Source organism: Lygodium microphyllum, chromosome 14 (genome assembly GCF_053477565.2).
Source record: "Lygodium microphyllum isolate KBCC chromosome 14, Lygodium_microphyllum_v1.1.10, whole genome shotgun sequence".
NCBI classification, from domain to species: Eukaryota; Viridiplantae; Streptophyta; class Polypodiopsida; order Schizaeales; family Lygodiaceae; genus Lygodium; species Lygodium microphyllum.
In genome coordinates, this window is record NC_141148.1 from 132,460,260 (window position 1) to 132,483,264 (window position 23,005).

Here is a 23,005-nt window from a genome sequence, read left to right on the forward strand (position 1 = left end):
GTCTAGAGCCTATGCCGGACCCTCGACTAGCTCACCCTGACTACATCCGTCAATGGAGAGTCCGCAATGCTACAACCAATGTTGAGCTGATACAGGGATTACTTCCTGAGTTTCACTCTCAGTTGCAGTACTTCCCGCTCGCGTCAGAGCGTTGGAGTCACCTTCTCAACCGCTATGCGGCTCGTGATCGTACTCAACGCATCAATCTCGACTTTGAGCTTCAAGAGTTCTCTCTTAAGGAAGGGAATGATCTGAAAGTCAAGCTGGCTAACTATAGGCGGTTACTTGTCGAGTTCACCACTACTGGCTCTCCAAAGTCAGATGACGATCAGGTTACATTCTTCTTGAATAAGTTGCCCGCAAAATACTTCAATTTCATTCAACACATCATCTCCCAACCTCAATTGCCAACCTTCTACAAGTTTAAGTGCCACTTCTTGCGCTATGCAAGGCTGCATGATCAAGTCCACAAGAAATCCTCATCACAGCCTTATTCAGAGCAGAGGGGGTTGGTTGCTTCTTCTTCGGGAGAGAAAACCACCAGTGGCAAGAACTCGCTAGATGCGAAGGCAAACCAATCAAAGGGTGACTCCTCTTCCTCCGATGGAACCAAAGAATCAAGACCTATCTGGCAGCAACTCCCTAAGAAAAACCAGTTTTGCACACATTGCCAGAGAGCAGGCCATGTGGACGAGGAGTGTCGCTCCAAGGCCCAAGGTCTTCCACCTAAAAAGCCTTAGCAGACCGCTGCAACTTCACAGTCCAGTGGAGCTACGCCTTCCACTGCTACCCCATCTGCTCCTCCAGCCCCCACATCGACTGCTAGACATTTGGCACCCGGACACCCTCAGCGGCTATCCTTCTCTACTCCTGAAGGATTGGTTGATTGGTCTGCACGTTCCGATCCCGTTGCACTTCATACATCTATCTCACCTTCCTCCCCACCTCGTCAGGCGTTCCCTTGGCAGAGCCCTGCTACTGGATGTACGCAAAAGTGGCCACCTTCTTAGACTAGCATGTCTCTAGGTCCTTTCAGATACCCTAGGTCAGTCTAGCATTCATTTTTCGCAGCATGTCTCTAGGTCCTTTCAAATACCCTAGGTCAGTCTAGCATTCATTTTTCGCACTCTTAGAGTCGGGCCCATAGGATTTTTGTCTCTACATTTTAAGTCTTTCGTTGCATTTACTCACACACACATACGCATTTGCATCTTTGCACTTGCTCCTTCAGTTAGTTTTTCATTTTTGTTTTGTTTTGTTTTTGGAGCATCTTGCTACTGACCTCTATGATTGCAGACTTTGATCTCCTTTGCAGGTTTTGTTTTCAGTGTAGGGCTAACATGCAGGTTTGCCTAGTCCCACCTGGGCTGGAGACTTGGGATGTGTGCCGTTCCTTCATGGTTTCATCATCCTTGGAGTTTTGCTCTTCTACCAGCATGGAGGCTTCCCCTCCCGAGGTGGATCGTGCAGCATCTCTCTTGATGCTATCATGGCGGTGACTTCTACCTAGCTCTTCCAGCTGGGATACTTCCTCCTCCTCTTCATTTCTTATGGTTCTCGGTACCACACGAAGACCGACATCAGGCTCCTCTTTCTTCTTCAGCATCTACATCCAGGTTGAGAGGGGGTTCTTACCCTTCTTGGTATTCTACAGGCTTCAGCACTTTGTCTTCGACATCGGCTTCTCCCCCTGTTGTACCTTACCCTTTGCATTGCATGATTTCATCATCTTTGTACTAGGGCGCTTGGGCAAGTGAACAATTTCTCCATGAGGGACACTATCCAAGTGGCACCTGCTACATGAGCATTCTTCAGCATGTAGCATACTTTGCATCTCATTGTGCAAAGCACCACTTGAGCGGATCCTAAGCTGTTTCCACCGGCGGTTGTTATTACCACACCACTATCCTTCTTCATCACATGGATACCTCATCACCTACTTTTCCTCGTCATCGACACCCCAAGTAGATGGGTTAGCTTGTACTATTTTGTGATGTGTTGGGTGTATCGTCCCTACTCCCGCCTTCTGGGTCACTATTCCTCAATCGGCCGCATCCCATAAAATTTACCACAGTTATTCAAAAAGGGGAAAAAAAAAACAACACACAAAAGTTCCATGTAGTTCCATCCGCCTTTGTAGGGCTTGGTAGGCCACTGGGCAACCGACGTGCACCCTTTATCTGATGCCCTGTCCTCTCTAGGGTGACTACTTGGATTCCCTTAGTAAGATAACCATCGCCTCTGTAGTCTTGATAGGCCAGTGGGCAGTCGTCGTGTACCCTTTGTCCGATGCCTTGGATGCTTTGGGGTGGGACACCTTGGGATACATCAACATCACAATGGCTGGCCTAACCTTTCGGCTCAATTTTGGGCTGAGAGAGGTGTTTGAGCAAAAATATGCATTACTTGCTGATTAGCCTCTTAAACAGCCCCAAAATACACTAAAAATGCTCTTTTAAAGTAAAACCCTAAAACGGGGAGCGGTTCAAGAAAGTTTTGTGGAAACCCTAATTTTTGGGGCACCCTTCCACATCTATAAATAGACAAGCTGCCCCCATTCAGCAATCATCCTTGTTTTGCAGGTTACACCAGTCCACACACCCTCTGCTGCTGTTGGCGCCCAGTTTCCAACCTACAGTCCGCCTCCATCTACTGTCCAGCCATCATCGACTACGGCCACATCATCTTCAGCCTCTCCATTGCTGTAGGCGACAGCTCTCAGCTGCTGGCAACTGCTCCAAACTGTCCCAAACTGCTGTTCAACCTGCTGTCCATCATCTCCAGGGTCAGTCAGCCTGTGTTTTCAGCATTGCAGGCCCTGACACTCTCAGACACTGTTTCAGCTTGCTGTTTACAACAGACTATGCACAGTTTCCAGCCCCTGATCGGTGGTACACTGCTGCGTTTACCAGTTTCCAGCCTCCAAACTGCTGCGTTTTGGTGACCAGCCTGTTGCCATTCACTATTCAGCACTCCTACACTCCGACTGATGGTCACAAACTTGGGATCCGTCTTCGGTGGACGTCACACTCCAACATTGCTCTGCCCTTGAGCACACTATACACTCTTACATTCATTTACAGCATTCATTCACTTCAGAGTTGTGTTCTCTCTCTCCCTTCTTCTGTTTGTGTTTGAGTTCTGAGTTTTGCGTTTAGGGTTTGAGTTTTGCCCTCTCTCCAACATTGCTCTGCCCTTGAGCACACTATACACTCTTACATTCATTTACAGCATTCATTCACTTCAGAGTTGTGTTCTCTCTCTCCCTTCTTCTGTTTGTGTTTGAGTTCTGAGTTTTGCGTTTAGGGTTTGAGTTTTGCCCTCTGTGTTTGTGTCTTTGTGTTTCTGTCGTGGTCATACACTCTAGCAGACTTCTTAACACTCCGCACGAGCATTGGAAGAGAGTTTAGACTCATCCCTCACCGAGGGCCTGTTAATCTCCTCCATCACCAATTCCGCCAAATCATAAGACTTTAAAATGGCCAACATCATCACCCGCCAGATGTGGTAATTGTCACTATCAAGCTTTTGATCCAATGGAAGAGCCGGTAGGACAAGCACCTTCCTATCCATGATCGCCTGAAACTCCAAATTAGTCTCTGTAGACATGTTAACCTGCAATACCTGCACAAACGCAAAAGCAACCCCCTCTGACTGTGAAAACGCAACCTTTTAGGGCTGATTCCTCCGCTGCCCAAACCTTCTTTACCCGTCGGAGGCGATGAAAAGGTAAAATCTGCAATGGAAGGTCTCAAACGCAGCCTTCCTCCCCTTCGAACAACAATAACCTGCAGCAAATTTACCAATTAGACTCCTTTCCTGCATGCCCACGCTCACTTCAGCCTTGATCCGATGTGCAGCCCTCCCGCTCACCCTCGAATCCTGGAAACGCAGCCTTGTGTCGCGCTGAAATCTCCTCTTCAGATAGGTTCAGCCCTCAGTCAGTCCATCTTCACCGCTCTGATACCATGTGAAAGTGCAGCAATGTGGAAGTGTAGGACAAAGACTGGAGAGATTGAAGATAGAGAGAGGAGAGAGAGAGAGAGAGAGAGAGAGGAGACAGTGTAAATGCAGAAAATCTACGGTGTAGTATGCTGTATAAGAGTGCAAAAATACACAAGGGGGGCAAAGGAAATATCTACGTATGTCTCCGACTTGATGACCTCGATCTCCATCACCCTGAGCACAGTCTGTCTCAGCCAACAAATCTCAAGATCAAAATCTGAAAAGATGAATGCTGGAGTGTCCACAAAGCTGACTATAAATAACCGAAAAAATAGGAATTCCCAGCACCAGGTCGGCTGCATTTAATGCAACCGACTGGCTGACTGCACAGCCCTGTTGACGTGGCATCTTGCCTGCTACCGTACGCTGGCCGACTGTCCAAGAAATGGCACTGGCTAACATGAAATTCTTATCATCCTTCCATCCGCAGACAGATTGTCAGTCTGAGGAAGCAAGTTCCACAGTGTTAGATCTTTTGAGGTGCTATGTTTTAGACCACAAGACACAGTGGAAATAATATTTGCCCTTGGTTGAGTTTGCTTACAATAACATAGTGCATAGTTCTACAAGCAAAGCTCCATTTGAAGTGGATGAGGGTGGCAAGAATGTACCACCTATTCTGCAAACTAAGGATAAGATCTTTGAGGCTAATCGTTATGTGGAAAACTTGGATGTAGTCTATGCAAAGATAAAATATGCACTTCAGAGATCGCAAGAAAAGCAAAAGAGGGCAGTTGATCGCCACAGACGTGCTTTGCAATTTGCAAAGGGTGATTATGTATTGCTGCGTTTTGAAAAGGCAAGGCTGAAAAAGATGAAAGAAAAATAAAGATTGTATCCGAAGTTGAGTATGAGATACTATGGGCCTTTCCATGTGTTGGAGAAGATTAACGATGTGGCATATCGACTGAAATTACCTCCACCTTGGCAGATACACAATGCCTTTCGTGTCAATTTGTTGAGGCCTTTTCATGGTGATATGCCAGAGGATATGTTTGCTGAAATTCAACCTGAGGTTGAGGAGCTAGATGAGATTTTGGTACCTGAGCAGATTTTAACACATAAGGAAAGAAAGGTCAAAGGTAAAGTTTCCGAGAGATACTTGGTGAAATTTCAGAATTATTCACCAATGAATGCCAAGTGGATGGAAGAGGATGACTTGACAGACCATCCTTAGTTGTTGCAGCTTTACCTAGATGCCTTTCAGTTAGAGCAAACTTTAGTTCGGGCTCCGTCAAGTTCAGCAGAGCAAGGGTCCGGAGTATTGCCTCATGCTCAAGAGGGAGGTAGCACTTCCCCTCCTCCGGTTATGGACAGCTCTCATATGTAGTGGATCTCGGATGTATTCAACATGTTTGGTTTTGCTAGATGAGTTGAGCTCATGAGAAATGAACATGTCACATGATAATCTGGTAATGTTTTTGAGATTCTTTGTGAGTCTTATGCTATGTTATGTTGGCTGGTAATTTACAACATATGTTGGGCATAGGAATGGTTGAACAGCAATGCGCAACGTTGTGTTGACTATGATGCCCTATGGAAATTCTAGTGTAGTACTTTGCTTTTGATGCATTTGGAAGTGCAATCGAGGACGATTGCAAGGATTTCAAGGGGGAGAGCTGTCATGAGGACATGTGTTTTTGAAATCTCACTTAACATATAGATTAATTTTTAATCACATGATTAAGTCAGTATGGCACATGTGAGGTGCAACTAGGGTTAAAGTAAATTTACGAGCCCAGGACCCAAAGAAATCATGAGATGTCAAAGGCAAAAGTTGCTACAAGTTTTGCCACACAGATACTTGGTGGTATATGTGTCAGTTGTTGGCCTAGGTCATTCATTTGGCCATAAGTGTTAGGTGACACTAGAGAAGTGGCGTTTAATGGTACCTAACGCCAATCTGATGGTCAAAGATGGCACAGAGACACTCGAGAATAGAAGTTGCCTAGCCAATTTAATTATTGGCCAGTCAAATTATTTTTCAAGGCACTGAAATAATTATTAAATTAATTTTTAGTATTTAAAGGCTGAAAATTAATATATAATTATGAAAAATGCTAGAAAAACCATTTGGGAAGGCTGCCACTTGTCAAAAATGCCCATGCAAGTCTGAAAAACGTCTTTATAGGTTGGAGAGAGGCATTTTTATAAATTCAGCGTATAAGAGAGAGAAAGAAGAGGCTGCTAGTCTGATTTGCAGCCATTGGAGGACCTTCTGAGGCTGCCAAGGGCAGAAGAAGACCAATCAACAGTACCAGACAGCATCTACAGGCTGTTGAGATAGAATAGCAGCAATAAATGACTGATTTTCTTCAGTTATTTGCATCTACAAGCTGTTGTGGTAAGGGAGCAGCTGCATGACTGATTTTCAGTCATTCTTCGCAACAAAACTCTGAATTTTCTCTCTCTACAGCTTTCCCTCTCATCTCCCGGCCATTTCAAAGCTTTGCTCCAAAGATCTCAGCATTTGGACCCTTGAAGGCTGAGAAATTTCAGATTTCTCTACTGTAAACCCTAATCTGCAACAAAAATTAGGGTTTAACAGCAGCCTTGGGAAGCGTGCCAGAAATTGAAAGCTCCAGGACTTGGATTCAACAGGGCTGAAGCTATTTTAGCCTATTCAAGTGAAGAAACCAGCAAATAATTGAATTTGGGGCATTTTTCAATCTCCATCAAAGCCGGTGAAGGCCAATTGATTGCCCGAATCAAGAGGCAAATCAAATTAAAGACTTGCTGGTGATTCATCACAGCAAGGGGAGTTGGAATACCTAAAGGGATTGGGAGAATTACATTGTAAATCAACTTCTTCTTCAATAAAGCTAAAGAAATACCGAAAGAGGCGCCAATTTTGGGACCAATCATGTGTGCATTGTCCAAGATCAGTAGGTAAATTTGTATTTTCAGATTTGCACTAATTATTTGCTGTGGTAATTAAGTTGTAATCAGGGATTTACCACCCATCCACGGAAGGAAGGCTGGTTTCACATACTCATTTACATATATCTCACAATGACTAGTACATTCAATAGTGATCTCATGGTAGACATAATATCAACGGAGTACCTTGGATGCATGCTGAATACATCCGAGATCCACTACATACGAGAGCTATCCACAATTGGCAAAGTGGAAGTGCTACCTCCCCCTTGAGTATTCGACAATACTCCGGATCCCTACTCTAGTGAACTTGACTAAGCCCGAACTAAAGTCGGCTCTAATTGAAAGACATCTAGGTAAAGTTGCAACAACTAAGGATGGTCTGCCAAGGTATCCTCTTCCATCCACTTTGCATCTATCGGTGACACAATGTTGAAGCTTCACCAAGAAGCATAAGGAAACTTTACCTCTAACTCTACTTGCCTCGAAACCTCAAGTAGGTTGTAAGCCTTTCTTCCCCTTAAGCATTGCAACGCTTTATACTTTCACATTGTTGCAATTTCAACTCAACTAATATGCAACATTGCATCCAGTTGACTAGCCCCTCATGTGTACCTGACATGCTAGGAGCACCAAATGCATAAGGAAAACATTCATGTTTGCATACTTTGGACCATTGCAATGTGACTATACATGGGAATTTGCAAACTATCAACCATACCAAGACACATATTCCCATATAGTGTATATATTTTCAATCTCAAGCTGAATTTCAGCAGATACATCCTTTGGCACATCACCACGAAAAGGCCTCAACAAACTGACATGAAACACATTGTGTATCTTCCACTATGGAGGTAATTTTAAGTGATATGCCACATTGTTGATCTTTTCCAACGCTTGAAAGGGTCCATAATATCTCATACTCAACTTTAGATACAATCTCTCTCTCCCTTTCATCTTTTTTAGCCTTGCCTTTTCAAAACACAGCAATACATAATCGCCCTCTAGAAACTACAAAGGACGTCTATGGCGATCAACTGTCTTCTTTTGCTTTTCTTGTGATCTCTAAAGTTCATACTTAATCTTTGCATAGGCTACATCCAGGTTTTCCATGTAACAATCAGTCTCAAAGATCTTATCCTTATTGTGCAAGATAGGTGGTACCTTCTTGCCACCCTCAACTACCTCAAATGGAGCTTTGTCAGTGGAGCTATACACCGTGTTGTTGTATGTGAACTCAACCAATGCCAAATACTACTCCACCTGTGTCTTAGGGTCTGAAACATAGCACCTCAAAAGATCCAACACTCTGGAATTAGCCTCTTTGGACTAACCATCTATCTACGAATAGAAGGATGATGAGAATTTCAGCCTGATACCCATATTCTCAAACAACCCCTTCCAAAATAAACTAGTCATCCAAGGATCTCAATCATTAACGATCAACTCCGGTATACCATGATACTTAAAGATGTGCTACAAGAACAAATGTGCCATATTATTAGCCTTTATTTTTTTTCTTACCAAAATGAAATGGGCTTGTTTGCTAAACCTGCAAATAATAGTCCATATCCCATCATTTCCAGTAGGTATCCTAGCAAGCTCAAAAATAAAATCCATTGCAATGCTCTACCAAGGCTTGTCCGAAATAGACAAGAACTACAATAAACCCAACATCTTTTGCCTATCATACTTAATTTTCTAACACATGATACATGTCCTAACAAACTGCTCTATATTGTACCTCAAAGCTAGCCAATAAAAGAAATGCTCCACTACTTTGATTATGGCATCAATACCTCTATGTTCTACATACACAGAAACACGACTTTCAATGATCACTCTAGGCCTCAACTCCTTTATAACACACAGTCATATTCATGCATCATCAAAAATCCATCTTTAAGCACAAAGTGCTTATGCCACTGACCGTTGCAAAGCTAATCATAAACATTAACAAAGTCCGAATCAGCAGCATATTGCTATTTCATGGCATCCACCTCACTATGATAAACTGTGTTGACAACTAAAATATGTGGCTTCTGTGACACTGCATCAGCCACAACATTCTTTTTACCATCAATATGTATAATCTCAAAATGAAACATAGAGAGAAAATCTACCCATTCATATGCTTCCTTGACAACTTTTGTTTGCGTCACAAAGTATCTTAAAGCCTGATGGTTTGTCTGCATTGTAAAATCAACCCCTAACAAATAATATCTCCACATAGATAGTGCATGAATTACAACCAAGAGCTCTTTCTCATAGTCCTGCAAATTCCTCTCTGCATCGTGGAGAGAACGGCTCTCATAAGTCACAGCTCGACCATCCTACATTAAAACAACCCTAATGTTGTTTCGACATGCATCACACTAAAATCACAAATGACTTTCTTAGATCAAGTGCAACACAAGCACGCGACCTAAAGTCATCTTTTCTTTTAAATTCTCAAGTACTGAAATTTCCATTGTTATCCATCAAAAATGCACATTTTTCTTCTACAAAGCATGCAATGGAGATGCAATTTCAGCAAACCCGCGTATATACTATTAGTGGCCATGAATGTCATGCCTTGTCATCTCCTACCTATGAGCCTCAGTCTAAGTCAAATGAGGACTTTACGAGCTCTAATCTATCTATTACTTGTTTTGACGGAGGAGGTAGCTCTTTCTAGAGCACTCAATTTATTGCCTTTCAGTACATTTTCTCCTCCCGTAAGGATTTTGTGTGCATTTCCTAGGCAATTTCTGCATTTAGTAGTCTACCTCACTTACCAGACATTGTCCACCTTTTCCACGATTTTTTCTAAGATTTTCTGACATTTGAACATATTGAATGCTGACGGTCATATTTTCATACCAAGTTTCGCGTCAGCCAGATTTGGGAGTATTTGGCTATTTATAGCCTCCCCACTCAATTGGCACACCATTCATTCATCTTCCTCCTTCCTTGACAAGTGCACACTTTAATTCCATCATCTTCCTCCATCTCCAATGCTATCGTCAACATCATCTTGATTTGGTGCCTTCACTGACGCTGTGGACTGCGCGCAGGGACTGATCAATCCTCCTCCTGTATTCAACATTCTTTCCTTATTTAGAGCAGATTTTTTTCTTTTCTTACCACTTCTCTCTATTCCTCTTCCTTTGTGTTCGTGTTCCTTCTTCCGTTGCACACTTTCACATATACTTCCTATAGTAAGAGCATAAACCCAAGAAGCTATAGATCTCATGTACATTCTTCAAAGGTGGCCATGAGTGTATCGCCTCAACCTTTGTAGGGTCCATACGAATACCATCAACCAATATAGTATGCCCCAAAAAGTGAATTTCATACAAAAAGAATTCACTTTTCTTATCATTAATAACCAACCTATGCATACGCAACTCATTGAACATTATATCGACGTGCTCTTTATGCTCTGCCTCATTCTTTGAATAGACAATCATGTCATCAAAGAAAGTGCTCACAAATCCCCTATGTGGCCTGAAGATGTGATCCATCATTTGATTAAAAGTGACATGAGCATTTGTAAGTCCAAAAGGCATGACAAGAAACTCACACAGCCCAAAAGATGTTCTAAAAACTGTCTTAGGCACATCCGGTCTAATGTGTGTCTCGTGATATCTGCTTTTCAAATCTATACGGCTGAATATGGCTGCCCACTACAATCTATCCATAACATCATCAATCCAAGAAATCGAAAATTAGTTCGAGTTCGAGTTTTGCTTGTCACTATCTGAGTCTTTGTGTTTCAGTCTTGGTCATACATGTTGTGTTTCCAAAACCTAGCATATCTTCACGCCTCTCTCCTCCAACTGTTGCCATCAACATCTACACTGTCGCCATTAGTTTCCACCCGTCGCCCAACACAATCAACTTGTGTTTAACTATTCTGCACAGTTGCCAGTTCTCTCTCTCCTCATGTACCTATATTTTTAGTCTTTTTCCCTCCTACACTGCCGTTCATATCAAATCCAACCTTCCCTGGCTGCGTTTACTAGTATTCAACACATGGAGGCTTCCTTGTTGCATCTTGAGACCTATTCACAGTACGACACACTCTCCAGCTCATAACCTTTGCCTTGATCCCAAAAATACGAGAGTTCGAGGTTCAATATTCACTGCATAGTGTGTTTGTTGCATAAGCGTTGTATATTCAATATTCATTCGCTTCATTATTCATTGTGTTTATTGTCTCCGAGTTACCCTAACCCTAACTGTGTTCTGTGTTTATTAGTCTGTACTTTGTCATACAATTGGTTTTGTGTTTTCTGCATTCAGAGCATTTCTTCACTACCTAGACTCAAGACCCGCGTTGTCTTCACTGAGACGGCTGTCATTGTTGAGGATTCTTCTATATGAGCCACTTTTGTGACAAGTTGGTCAGAGAGGGGGCTATCTATGCTCCATTCCCCTCCCTTTGTGTAGGGTCCTCTGAGGCATCTTTCTACAGCCGCATCCATTCCTAATCGTGCACCATTTATCCCACACATTTTCTAAGCCAAAAGAAGTGGATCAAAATAACCTCATTAAAACACCTAGAGCCTCTACTATGCTAGCAAAAAATATCCCATCCTTAATAGTGGAACGCCCAATATAAGATGCTTCACAACATGTCTAAGCTTGCAAGCCACCTTCAGTAATCATAGGCATGCCCACATACTGATGTTGCCCATTTTCAAAACGTTTGTAGAAGTAGGTTTAGAAAAAACTTTAAAGCATGAAAAAACAATGCCAAAACAAGTGGGCTATTACACACTGTTCTAAAGAATATGAGGAAGGCATAAAAATTGACAAGTATATTGCCATTTCGTAGAATGGTCAAATCCACTAAAACACTCATCTGGCCTCTTTCCACTTTTCTTCAAATAAATGGACTCCTCTAGTGTCTATTTCCTTGTCATTATCTCTAATAACCGCAACCTTGACAATGAATCGCCATCCCATCTCCACCATCTTCTCTAGTGGTTCTTCCCTCATACCTCTCATTTCTTTCACACAACGGGACGATATTGGTAATGTGGCTATGGATTTCCTGGCCCTTTATGTTTGAGAAGGGGGTTTCCCAAGATCGTGAGGAGTTGCTTCAAGGTTCCCAAACATAAAGGGGGTTTCCCAAGATCGTGAGGAGTTGCTTCAAGGTTCCCAGTTTACTTTGACCTTTCTTTTATGGAACTAGCCCTTTTCTTCATCCCTAAGAGCCACCATTTCCTGCAGCTTAGCCCTTGCTCCCTGTTGTTTCTATGCAGCTTATGGCGCCTTCAATAGTTCCTCACTATCGTCTCATAGTTAGGTTCAAGCTTGGCTCACCCATTCCCGATTGGAGTTTTCTAAAGTGATCTATTTGAGGCCTCTCCATTTAATCTTATGTTTATATAGAGAGGGGATCTTGCTCCTTGGCTAGCTTTCTTCATCGACGGACTACATCAGCATTAGCACTCTTTCTACCACCCTTGGATCCACATCTCCTTTGGCCTTCTATCACATCCAATATCTGAGAGGGGATGTTAGCAGTCGTATGTGTCTTGTGTGGTTATCTCTTGCTTGTGAGTCTTAGTTTGAGTCAGACCTACCTATCCTCGGTTCCCTTGAGCTTTTGCTACCAACATTTGACTTCCTCCCTAGCTTGGCTTTGTGATATGCATGCTCTTCCTTTCATTGCTAAAGCTCTTGGCTTCACTATGACTTTGCTGAGTCTCTCGTCTTGGATGCTCAAGCCTCAAAATTTGCCATTCTAAATCCAATGGTAGGATGATAAATTGTTCTATAGGTTCTTTTTGGCAAGTTAATCATTTGTACTGAAGTAGACACATTACAAAGCTCCCCCTTCCGAAGCACAACCACCAAGGCCAAAAGAAGTTGCTTCCATCTCCTTCTAGGACTACTCATTAGGAATCCCTCCCTTGGGAAGCAAAACTACCAATGCAAAAGAAATTTCATCCATCCCCTTTTCAAACTTACTCACCACTATACCTTTCTCATGCTTCCTCATGAAAAGAGGGTAATTCACAAAGAGATATGCTTGCTCTTCAACTATTTAACGTTTACCACAAAATTGAAGAAGCTTATTGCCTGTTTATTGTGATGATGCATATCTATGTTCAATAGTTTGGTCCAAATAATCACCCCCATATCATTGTATATATTTGTAGAGCTGATTCAGCACTTGAAGGCTTGTATCATCCGGCATATATAGGGGTAGATTGCAACAGATTCAACATATATCAACACAAATATACTTCTGCAAAAGGCTGTGATATATGGTGGTTGTTTGCACTTCCCCTACAATGATTCTGATTGAAACAAATTGGACATTTGTAATATGTGGAATGACTGACACCAATATCCTAAGGTTTGGATTGAACCACCGAAGTGACTGTAACACCATTTTCTTCCTCCCCTGATGACAAGTGTTTGATTTGATATCCAATTGAATGAATGAAGCAGCAAATTTACACTTCCTTTACAAAAAAGATTTTGGAAATGAACGAAATGCATCAACAAACAAAGGGCAACGATAAGAGCTGGACCTTGGAGTTTGGCAGGATGGTAGTGCTCGAGAGCCTCTAGCAGTCTAAGCTCCAGCTCCACCTGTTGAAGGCCCTGCCAACAAACGCATGCAATTATCTGGATGGAAAAGAGAACAGCAAAACAGAGAATCTGAATTGAAGCAGACGTGTCTTTAGTAAGCTAACTTCATTCAGAGGTCTGATGAAACCTTGGGAAGAGAAGAAGCGGAGGAGAGAGGCGCAGGGGCGTGTGTGTGGATGGAGAGGGAGGGCGTGCCATCTTGCTCGGACACGCTGGGCTGTGCGGGCCCGCTCTCTGCCATAAACTCCCCTCCTTACCTCTCGCCGTTTGTGTACATTGCTGCGCGCATGGGAACGGGGGCCTTTATGAGGTCATTAGAAGCATGGATCTCCGCATGCATAGGAACGGCCTTTATGAGGTCCAGGTAACACCTTAAGGATAGAATTCTTGCGCCACTACAGTCTAACACCTCGTCTCTTCCCGTGCACGCGCACGTGGCCTACAGTGGGCCCCATCACAGAATACGTTGGACAATGGACAAGGAGATGGTAAAGTTCGGTGCAACGAAACAAGGAACTGACACCAAGTAGTTGTTCCCGCAAGGGTTTTGGAAGTGGTTTCTAGGTTAGAAAGCGGTTTTCAAATCTACTATTGGGTCACATGAAAGTTTTCAAAAACCCATTTTCCACTTTAAAATTTAAAACAAAAAGAAACATGGATGCTTCCTTCTCGACCCACAACCATCCAAAAATAGGGAGAGAGGGGCTAGGGCCAAGTATTTCAGGGCATCCATAGATAGGGAGAGGGCGTAACTATTTTGGGGAAACATTTGAAAAGACCTCCTGCCAAAATCCAAATACGGGTGAACTTTTTTGTTGAGAACACCTAACAGGGAGTGTTTCTAGAAAAAAAGGGTGGTTTTGGGTTAAAAATAGGAACCCCCCATGTGACCTAGAAGGGTTTCTAATTTTGGGGAAACTTCATCCCCCCCCCCCCCCCCCCCCCACCCCCACAAACCCCTGAAAACAAACTAAGGAGGGAATAGCTCCCAAGACAATGTTCATTATGTTGTGCTCTTCATCTTATAGTGAATATACTCCAAGGAGTTAACTCATCAAGTGATTATACCAAGCTGACAACATGGAAACTAACCCCACACATCCTTGCCCTCATAACAATGACTAAGGACTCCAATTAGTTTTTTTTAATGTATGCATGCATGATTCTTATAAAGATCCAAAAATTCTCCACGATGCTATTTTTTCTAATCAAATTAGTTTTGCATGTAACTATACTTTTTGGCCTACTAAAAGCTAGCCTTGGAGGTTATTTCTTAGCTACATGATCTTTTATCTTTTTGAGATAAGACACACAAACCTAAACATCCACAATGAATGTGCCTCCCTTAGACAAGAGAATGAGAAAGAGACACCTTTGCATTTTTTCTATACACGAATAAAATAGCTCACAAGCCAAGTGAAAAGCAAATTTTGAAACACACATGTGAACATAGGGTGCCCAACCAAGTGATGCACCTAACAAGACTTGAACCACACAAATGAACTGCTAGCCCATCAATTTCACTATATCTTTTCTATTTGGGGGAAAAACATAAACTATGCTTTTTATAGAAATTAAACATTTTTTCCCTATGATAATAGCATATAACCTTGAACACCCCAAAAGGAGAGCACTTCCCATCTAAATTTTCACAAAAAGAGCAAGGCCCCATCCATGCTAGCATTGCTCTTAGGTGCACCCATAGGATAGCTCATAGGCCACATGAACAATGCAGCTTTATAGCATTTGGGATCTTCTACAAACTAAGTGTTCAAGTGGACAAAGCTCAAACTTGCACAAATTCACCATGTGAATATAGGGGTCTAGCCTATGATGCACCCCAACAAAACTTGAACCCATGACCTCAAGATTATGAGCCAAGGTTTGACCATTAGGGTAGCACCTTTACGACATAAGTAAGAATTTTCAGTCCTAGCAATGGACATGTCACTCTCCTTATTTAACTAAAGTCATTAAGGCTAATAGAGATAAGTCTTTATCATTTGCATGATAGTATCTAGGGCTCTTTGCTTTGTCTTAAGCTACGGGAAAAGACGGGTTCGCTTCAACCTAGAACTTGTTCACCTTAACAAAAATCCTTCTCAATTCTTTGGAAGAAGGAAATCAATCCTCTTCAAATTTCTAAAAATATAGTTATATTTGTTAAATATATATAAAAGATACTGTCTCAATGGGGATACTTCTTTCTCAGATGATGATGAAAAGGATTTACTTCCTCTTCCTCAAATTTTTTTTCCTAAACCCTACTTTGTCTCCTCAATCACCATCATTTTCATTCAATGACCTATAATGGTTTTTCTTCCTTTCTTTGCTTTATGTTGTGCTTCCTAATTTCACACTTTGGAAGGATCATGACTTTTGTTGACAGGATTTGTAATCTCTTTATTACTCTATCTACATGTAATTAAGAACATAGCCAATCTCGCACTCTAGCTAAGAAGAACCAAATGTGTGTGTGTGTGTGTGTGTGTGTGTGTGTGTGTGTGTGTGTGTGTGTGTGTGTGTGTGTGTGTGTGTGTGTGTGTGTGTGTGTGTGTGTGTGTGTGTGTGTGTGTGTGTGTGTGTGTGTGTGTGTGTGTGTGTGTGTGTGTGTGTGTGTGTGTGTGTGTGTGTGTGTGTGTGTGTGTGTGTGTGTGTGTGTGTGTGTGTGGAGAGAGAGAGAGAGAGAACTTGCTACATTTATTTCAACCAAAGCTACAAACATTCTAAAATCTAAACAAGAGAAGCAATGTGTGAAACATGATAAATAATTGAAGAGGAACCAAGTTTTAAAAAGTATGCTTTGGTGGAGGAAACAATTGAACCTCTTCAAGTGCTTCTTAATTATCTCCTTCTTCAACTAGTCCAACATGAAGGCTATACATGGCATCATAAAAGATGTCCACTTCATCTTCCGAGTACACATCCTCTTCTTCTATCTCATCGAATGAAGCTTCTTCATCTTTTTGCATGCATTTTCACGTGAAGCAACTCTTCCATTGGATGCTTTGATGAAAATAGAAAGAGCAAAGAAAGTATTGACTAGCAAACTAGTTGAATACATAAAATTTGGAAAGATATATAGTTTCTATACACAAAGTAATTGACACATTACACAAAATAAGGCAATGTGATTGCAAGGGCTTACCAAAAGTAAGACTAGTCCAAATTAATTCAATTTTAATTATCACCACTCAAGAAGATGAAGGTGACAAAGACCATGAGGGAGTTACTAACAATACAATTAGATCCCTATGTGTAAATAGCATTCACCAAATATATATGAGAGAGAGAGAAAAAGGGTAGAGAACTCATGTGAACAAGTGCTCTATTCATTTTCAAAATGTGGAAGTAATAGATAATATGTGAGTATCGATAGCAAAGAAGTTTAGTAAAAGCATTAAATGAAAAAGGAGGAGACTAACAAAACAAAATAAGATCCCTACATGTAAGAGTATATAGTGTCAAACATTATGTGCAAGAAATATTATTGTAATTATTCTATTGGAAATCCAAACAAATAAGTAAAATGTTCAAGCCAATACTCACAAATTTAGAAAGTATTTGGATATGTTAATATTTACCTCCCAATCAATGGGTATCACCATGTAAGCATTTAAAGTCTAATCTTTATTAGCATTAATGAGTTTGGCTCAATAAGAGGCATGTTGTGCTTATGTTTTGCCAAATGGTAGAACCAAATAAAAGCTTTCTTGTTAGTGAAATTTTGTGGTGGAAAGTGGACAAGAGAACTACAAAAATAGGGAATGGTGGAAAAAGGAACATAGGGAGTTACTTTTAAGTTGCACTTTAGGAAATTTTGGAAACTCAAACACTATGCCTTCCCTATTTCTTTTATTGCACGATAATAAAATTAGCCTCCTTTTACAATAAGCATTCAAAATCATTATAATTTATACTATATTATAATTTAAGAGTGAAGCAAAGTTACTTCCAAGCATGTAGTGAAGGAAGACCCCAAACCTTTTCTAATTTTAAGCTCTCTCTCTCTCTCTCTCTCTCTCTCTCTCTCTCTCTCTCTCTCTCTCTCTCTCTCTCTCTCTCTCTCTCTCTCTCTCTCTCTCTCTCTCTCTCTCTCTCTGTCCCTATTGCCATAATATATCATCTATAGAAATTATGAAATTGTCCTTCCACACACACACACACACACACACACACATGTATGTATGTATATATATATTATCAAGCACCTACAGAGTGGTGAATAGAGGCAACACTTTCTTCCTCACCTCCTTTAAGCAAAAATGTAGGAACATCTTCCCTTGTCCCTCCAAAACTTCACAATGCCCTCTTGTGCAACATGCAACATCCTTTGATAAGACTAGCATGCTCTGCTAAGATCTCCTCTTTAAGATGTTGTTGTGTTCCCTAGTCAATGCGAGCTTAGCATTGCTGATTGTCATCAAATAAGGAATGCATTGCCAATAGACAAATGTTTCAAGCCATGTATTTACTATCATCTCAAACATATATATATCCATCCACATGTGTGCGTGTGTGTGTGCGCGCGCACGCGTACGTGCTCACGTAGAGAGAGAGCTACCCTCTCTCCATGACATGATGCACTACAATATGAGGCTGGGTTCAAATGAGTGATAACAGAGATATATCAAAGGGGTGTGCCTTTGATGTGGCATCTCTCAAATGATTGAGACTTCCCTTCTCTTTCTTTTGGACCTACCCTCTTTCTACTGGTCCCTCCCCCTCAAAAGAGCCTTGGCACTAAGAAAAACCCTCTCTTTACCTTCTTGTAGCACATTGTACCTTCGGCTTTATTGTTCACACAAACAAGGCGGAAGGTTGGGTTGGTCATGGTTTACAGTGCTGTCGCCTCCATTCGAGCCCAGCCTCCTGAGTTGGTGAGTCTTTCCACTCTCTATCTTTACGGCCTATCTCTAACTCATGGTATTATTATTGATGGCATCTATTGGGGAACTCACAACTTGGACCATATCATTCACATTGTTGTGACATAGAGAGAGGCTTTGCACCTAACCCCACAAATATAACTTGATAGTACATGTCAAGGCTTTATTACTAAATTTACATGTTTGACGAAGAGAGAGTCATGATGGAAGGGTAGCAACATCTCTATAATGTAGAATTTTATTTCTTTTATTCATCTTATAGGTGAGCTCCTTGATAGGCACATTGAGTTATCACGTTTGGGGTTCAATTCCAATTGACTTATCTTACTCTCTCCTTTGTGGATGCACATGCGGTATAAAAGTTATTTGGCAATGCTTTCTTAAGCCTATTTAAGCACACAATTGCAACATAGATTATAAAGGGCTATATATGGCCTCTATATGGTTCAACAAACAAGAGTAGGTTTTTGTTGCTTTATTCAAGCAAGGACAACACATACTTGTAAAACATAAACTTGCATGTCTGCTCTCCTTCTACAACACTCATTTCTGATGTCACCAACCTGATCCTCCACCATGAGGTAGCCATCTAGAGAATAAGGCAATCACCCATGTAAGTTGGGTGGAGAGCTATAAGCATGAGAGTACACATGAATGAAGCAAGGAACTTGACAACAAAAGATGGTAGATGCCTACATGGGTGGGTGGGGTAGAGACAAGTGTGTGGCTAGAAGAGGGGATATCCAAGGTGGTGGAACGGATCTTTGGGTCAGATAGTCTATCCACAATCCCAGTGCAACCTTGCTATTAAACATTCAGCATTGGGAAATGTCTTCTATGGCTAGTTTTGTCCCAAGACACAATGTAGCTTCCATAGCACTTCTAGGGTCTCTCTCTCTCTCTCTCTCTCTCTCTCTCTCTCTCTCTCTCTCTCGTTGAAAGATACCATGGCGAGCTTCTAGAGTACACTTCTTTCACAAATACATCATGAATCCCTTGGGATGCATGATCTTTTAACATTCAAAACAATTTTGTAAAAAAAGAATCAATTGGCCATTCTAAGAGTATAACTTATTATTTCTTGAGATTGGTGGGATTTACACAATATTGCACTCAAATCACAAGTTTATTGCATGCAAAGCACACAGTTTGTGACTCTTTCATGAGCACAAAAATGTGAATTGAGCGAGATGCAACCTCATGAGTTTCGAAAGCTCACAAACTATGCAACATGTGTCAAGTAGAGTTCAACTAGCATTTCTAGTCTATAATAAAGATGAACTAAAGAAAGGATATCTTATGTTTATATCCCTAATGTTTCACAAAATAAAAACAAAACCCATGTTCAAAAGTGGGAGCAACTAGATAGGAAAAGAGACACCAAAGCTACAACATACTATGAAACAAGCTTATTTTCATGTGGCTACTCCAACTAGAGGTACTCAGGTCTACTGTAGACATGTAGACCAAGTTTTGGCACAAAAAAATATAGAAACTTTTTGGAAGCAAAGATTTTCAATATTGTCAAGAACTCGATTAAGGGGGTCTTCTGACTGGTTCTATTACAAATGAAACAAGTCGCACTTTTACCACTAAACCATAACTACAACATGATTATTCTATCATATAAAAGTGGTTTTTGTCCAATATTGATTCTTGGTAAAAATTAACTCTTTATAAGGGAAAAAACTGCTCTCAAATTAGTGAATACTTTTTCCTACCAGCTCATAAAGGTTCTTTGCAAATTTCCTTTTGGAACAATGACATGCTTGGCAATGTGTAGGTCCCAACCAATAAAATTGTACACATCATTTACAAGATAGAATCTAATGCACATTGAGTTGTAAATATGTGTAAAATTTCACAATCCATTTAGTGGTCCCTCTATCTTGCATGGCACCAAAATATGAATACCTCTTTTACTATATTTGACAATAACACATGTGCGTGCACATATGCACGTGCAAACACACACACACATGCATATATTAGCTATCAAGATTATATCTAGACTTTATATATATACAAGGTAAGCTGAACCAAGCAAATGTTCATTTATGAATTTTGTGCATCTTATACTAGCATGTTAAGGCAATGCCTATGTCATGATCTCTACTTTTAGATATCACTCTAGGTGTCATATATAATAGACAGATCGTAGGGCCCATAAAAGGGTGCTATCTAATAAATTTTATGCATCTTATACTAGGATCTCAAGGCAATACCTATGTCATGATCATTGCTTTTAGATATCACTGTAGGTGTCATATACAATAAATAGATCATAGGGCCCATAAATGGGTGTACTAGATAGCACTTATGGTTTTACTAATTATTAAACAAGTGTATCCAATCGTATCTCTTACATCTAGTTCTTTGTCTTTTCTATCCATACTTCCTTGTCCATTGGCTTTCCCATTTTTAGTTCTATATTCATATCTCATGTATGCCATTTCACACCAAGAAGTAGACTATCCGTTCCTAAAATGTTTAATTTGGAACTCACACAACATCATGCAACATCATGGATGTAACATGTTTAACAACTCGTTCATTGCTTTGAAATCTCATAGCTATTTTGCCGTCTTACCAACAAAATGTGCTCAAACGTGGATGTGTTCATGTTTATCGTACCATTGAACATAATATGCATACCTTAGCAACACACAATGATTATGTCTCTCATGGATAAAAATAAAAACCATGAACACATCATGCTATTCATGCTATTTGTGAATACTATCATGCTATTCATGTCTCTCAAAAGGCAATGATAGTATTCATAAATAAAACTTGGAATATGGCATAAAAACCTTTGACCTCAAATATAGTAATTATTGATCAATGTGTAATTGAAGTGCCTTGATTTTTCAAAGATCTCAAATCTCCTAGCCTTGAATTTTGAAAGTAAACCCATCATACACAATGTGCTTGCTGTTGTATTCCCACATGTATCCCTTAAAATCCACTTGACATTTTGAAGCCACCTTTTTCACCTCATCGACAATCATCATAGCCACATGCCATCTCCTTTTATGAGACAACAACAACCTATCCCTTGTATTGGTTGAAAATTCAAATCAACTAACTTTCAATATAACCATGTTTTTCCTAGAGGCCCCCTACCTATGGGTATTTCTCGTTTGCCATCAAATTGAAACCTTATAGCAAGTCTTAAAAGCATGGAAATATGAGGCAAAAATAACACCTCCATCTACATTGAGGTCTTACTACTATATTATTTTGGTTGTAGGTTCGAAAAGCCCCAAACCTCTATAGGGCTTCCTGAACCTACAACCTTTTCCAAACCTCCCTTTTTTAATCCCCCTCCCTTCCCCTTTCTCTCATGAGTAATCTCTCCTTTTCTCTTCCCCCTCCCCTTTTTAATTAAAAGCCCCTCTCTCCCCCCCTCTCTCTCTCTCACTGTAGGGCCTAGGCTCACACACACACACACACACACACAGAGTTAGGTTAAACTTTTTAATGTAAATTTTTCTTTTAATTAAATATTTTTAAAGGTAAAGAAGGGGAGAGAGAGAGATAGAGAAGAAGAAGAAGAAGAAGAAGAAGAGGAAGAGGAAGAAAGACAAAAAGACAGAGAGGGGGGAAAGAGGAAAGAGAAAAGTCTTTTTTTAATTAAACATTTTTCTTCCTTCCCTCTCCCCCTATCTCTCTCATGTGTAAGGCCTAGGCTCTCTCTCTCTCTCTCTCTGTTAGATTAAACTTTATGATTTAAATTTTTCTTTTAATTAAATATCTTTTGGACATTTTTTCACACACTTTGAGAGGGAGATAGAAGAAGGTGAAGAAGAAGATGGATTAAAAAAAGAAGAAGAAAGAGAAAAAGATAGAGAGAGGAAAGGAAAGAGAAAAGAAAATAGCCATTTTTAAATTAAACATTTTTTGATATAGTTTTTGACTTAGAGAGAGAGACAAATAGAAAATATATAATTTGAAAGAGAGAGAAAATAGGGGGAGAGAAAAGGAAAGAGAAATATATAAATATAGAGAAAAAAGAGTAAGAGAAAAAAACTTGAAAGAGAAAAAGAGAGGAAAAGAAAAATAAGGAGAGAGAGAGAGAGAGAGAGAGAGAGAAGAAAAGAAAAAAGGAAAAGAGGGGGGAGAAGAAAAGGGAGAGAGAGACAAAGAGAAGAAAAGGAGAGAGAAAATTTAAACAGAGAGAGAATTATAGAGAGATGAAATATAAAATTTAAAAGAAATAGAAAATGAAAAATTTTGAGAGAATGAAGAGAGAGAAAAGAAAAAAGGAAAAAAGAGGAGAGGGAGAGAGAAGGAAAAGAGAGGAGAGGGGAAAGAGAGAGAAAAAGAAGAAGAAAGAGGAGAAGAGGAAGAGAGATGGGGGAAAAGAGGAAAAAGATTTTTTTAATTTAAATATTTTTTGAGAGAGAGGGGAAGGGAGAGAAGGAGAGAGACAGGAAGAGAGAGAATATAAAATTTGAGAGAGAGAGAGAGGGACACTACAAGGGAATGGGGCAATAGCGACGGCCATTTGCGACACAAAAAAGCGGTGTCGCTAATAGTGTCATTATATGCGTCACTATTTGTGTCGGCTATAGTGACACAAATAACGACGCCAGTCTGAGGAAAAAGTTTCGAAAACCCGAGCTTGA

General features: G+C 40.6%; 1 protein-coding gene across 1 annotated transcript in view; it reads right to left on the reverse strand.

The window, feature by feature from the left end:
• The window catches only part of LOC148026128 (chromatin modification-like protein), a 56,086-nt gene that overhangs the window by 28,292 nt on the left and 4,789 nt on the right, over nt 1-23,005 (reverse strand). Inside the window, exon 3 of the mRNA XM_087693398.1 lies at nt 13,425-13,485. Within this exon, the coding sequence (XP_087549524.1) occupies nt 13,425-13,485 (61 nt within the window). The remainder of the gene's footprint in view (nt 1-13,424; nt 13,486-23,005) is intronic.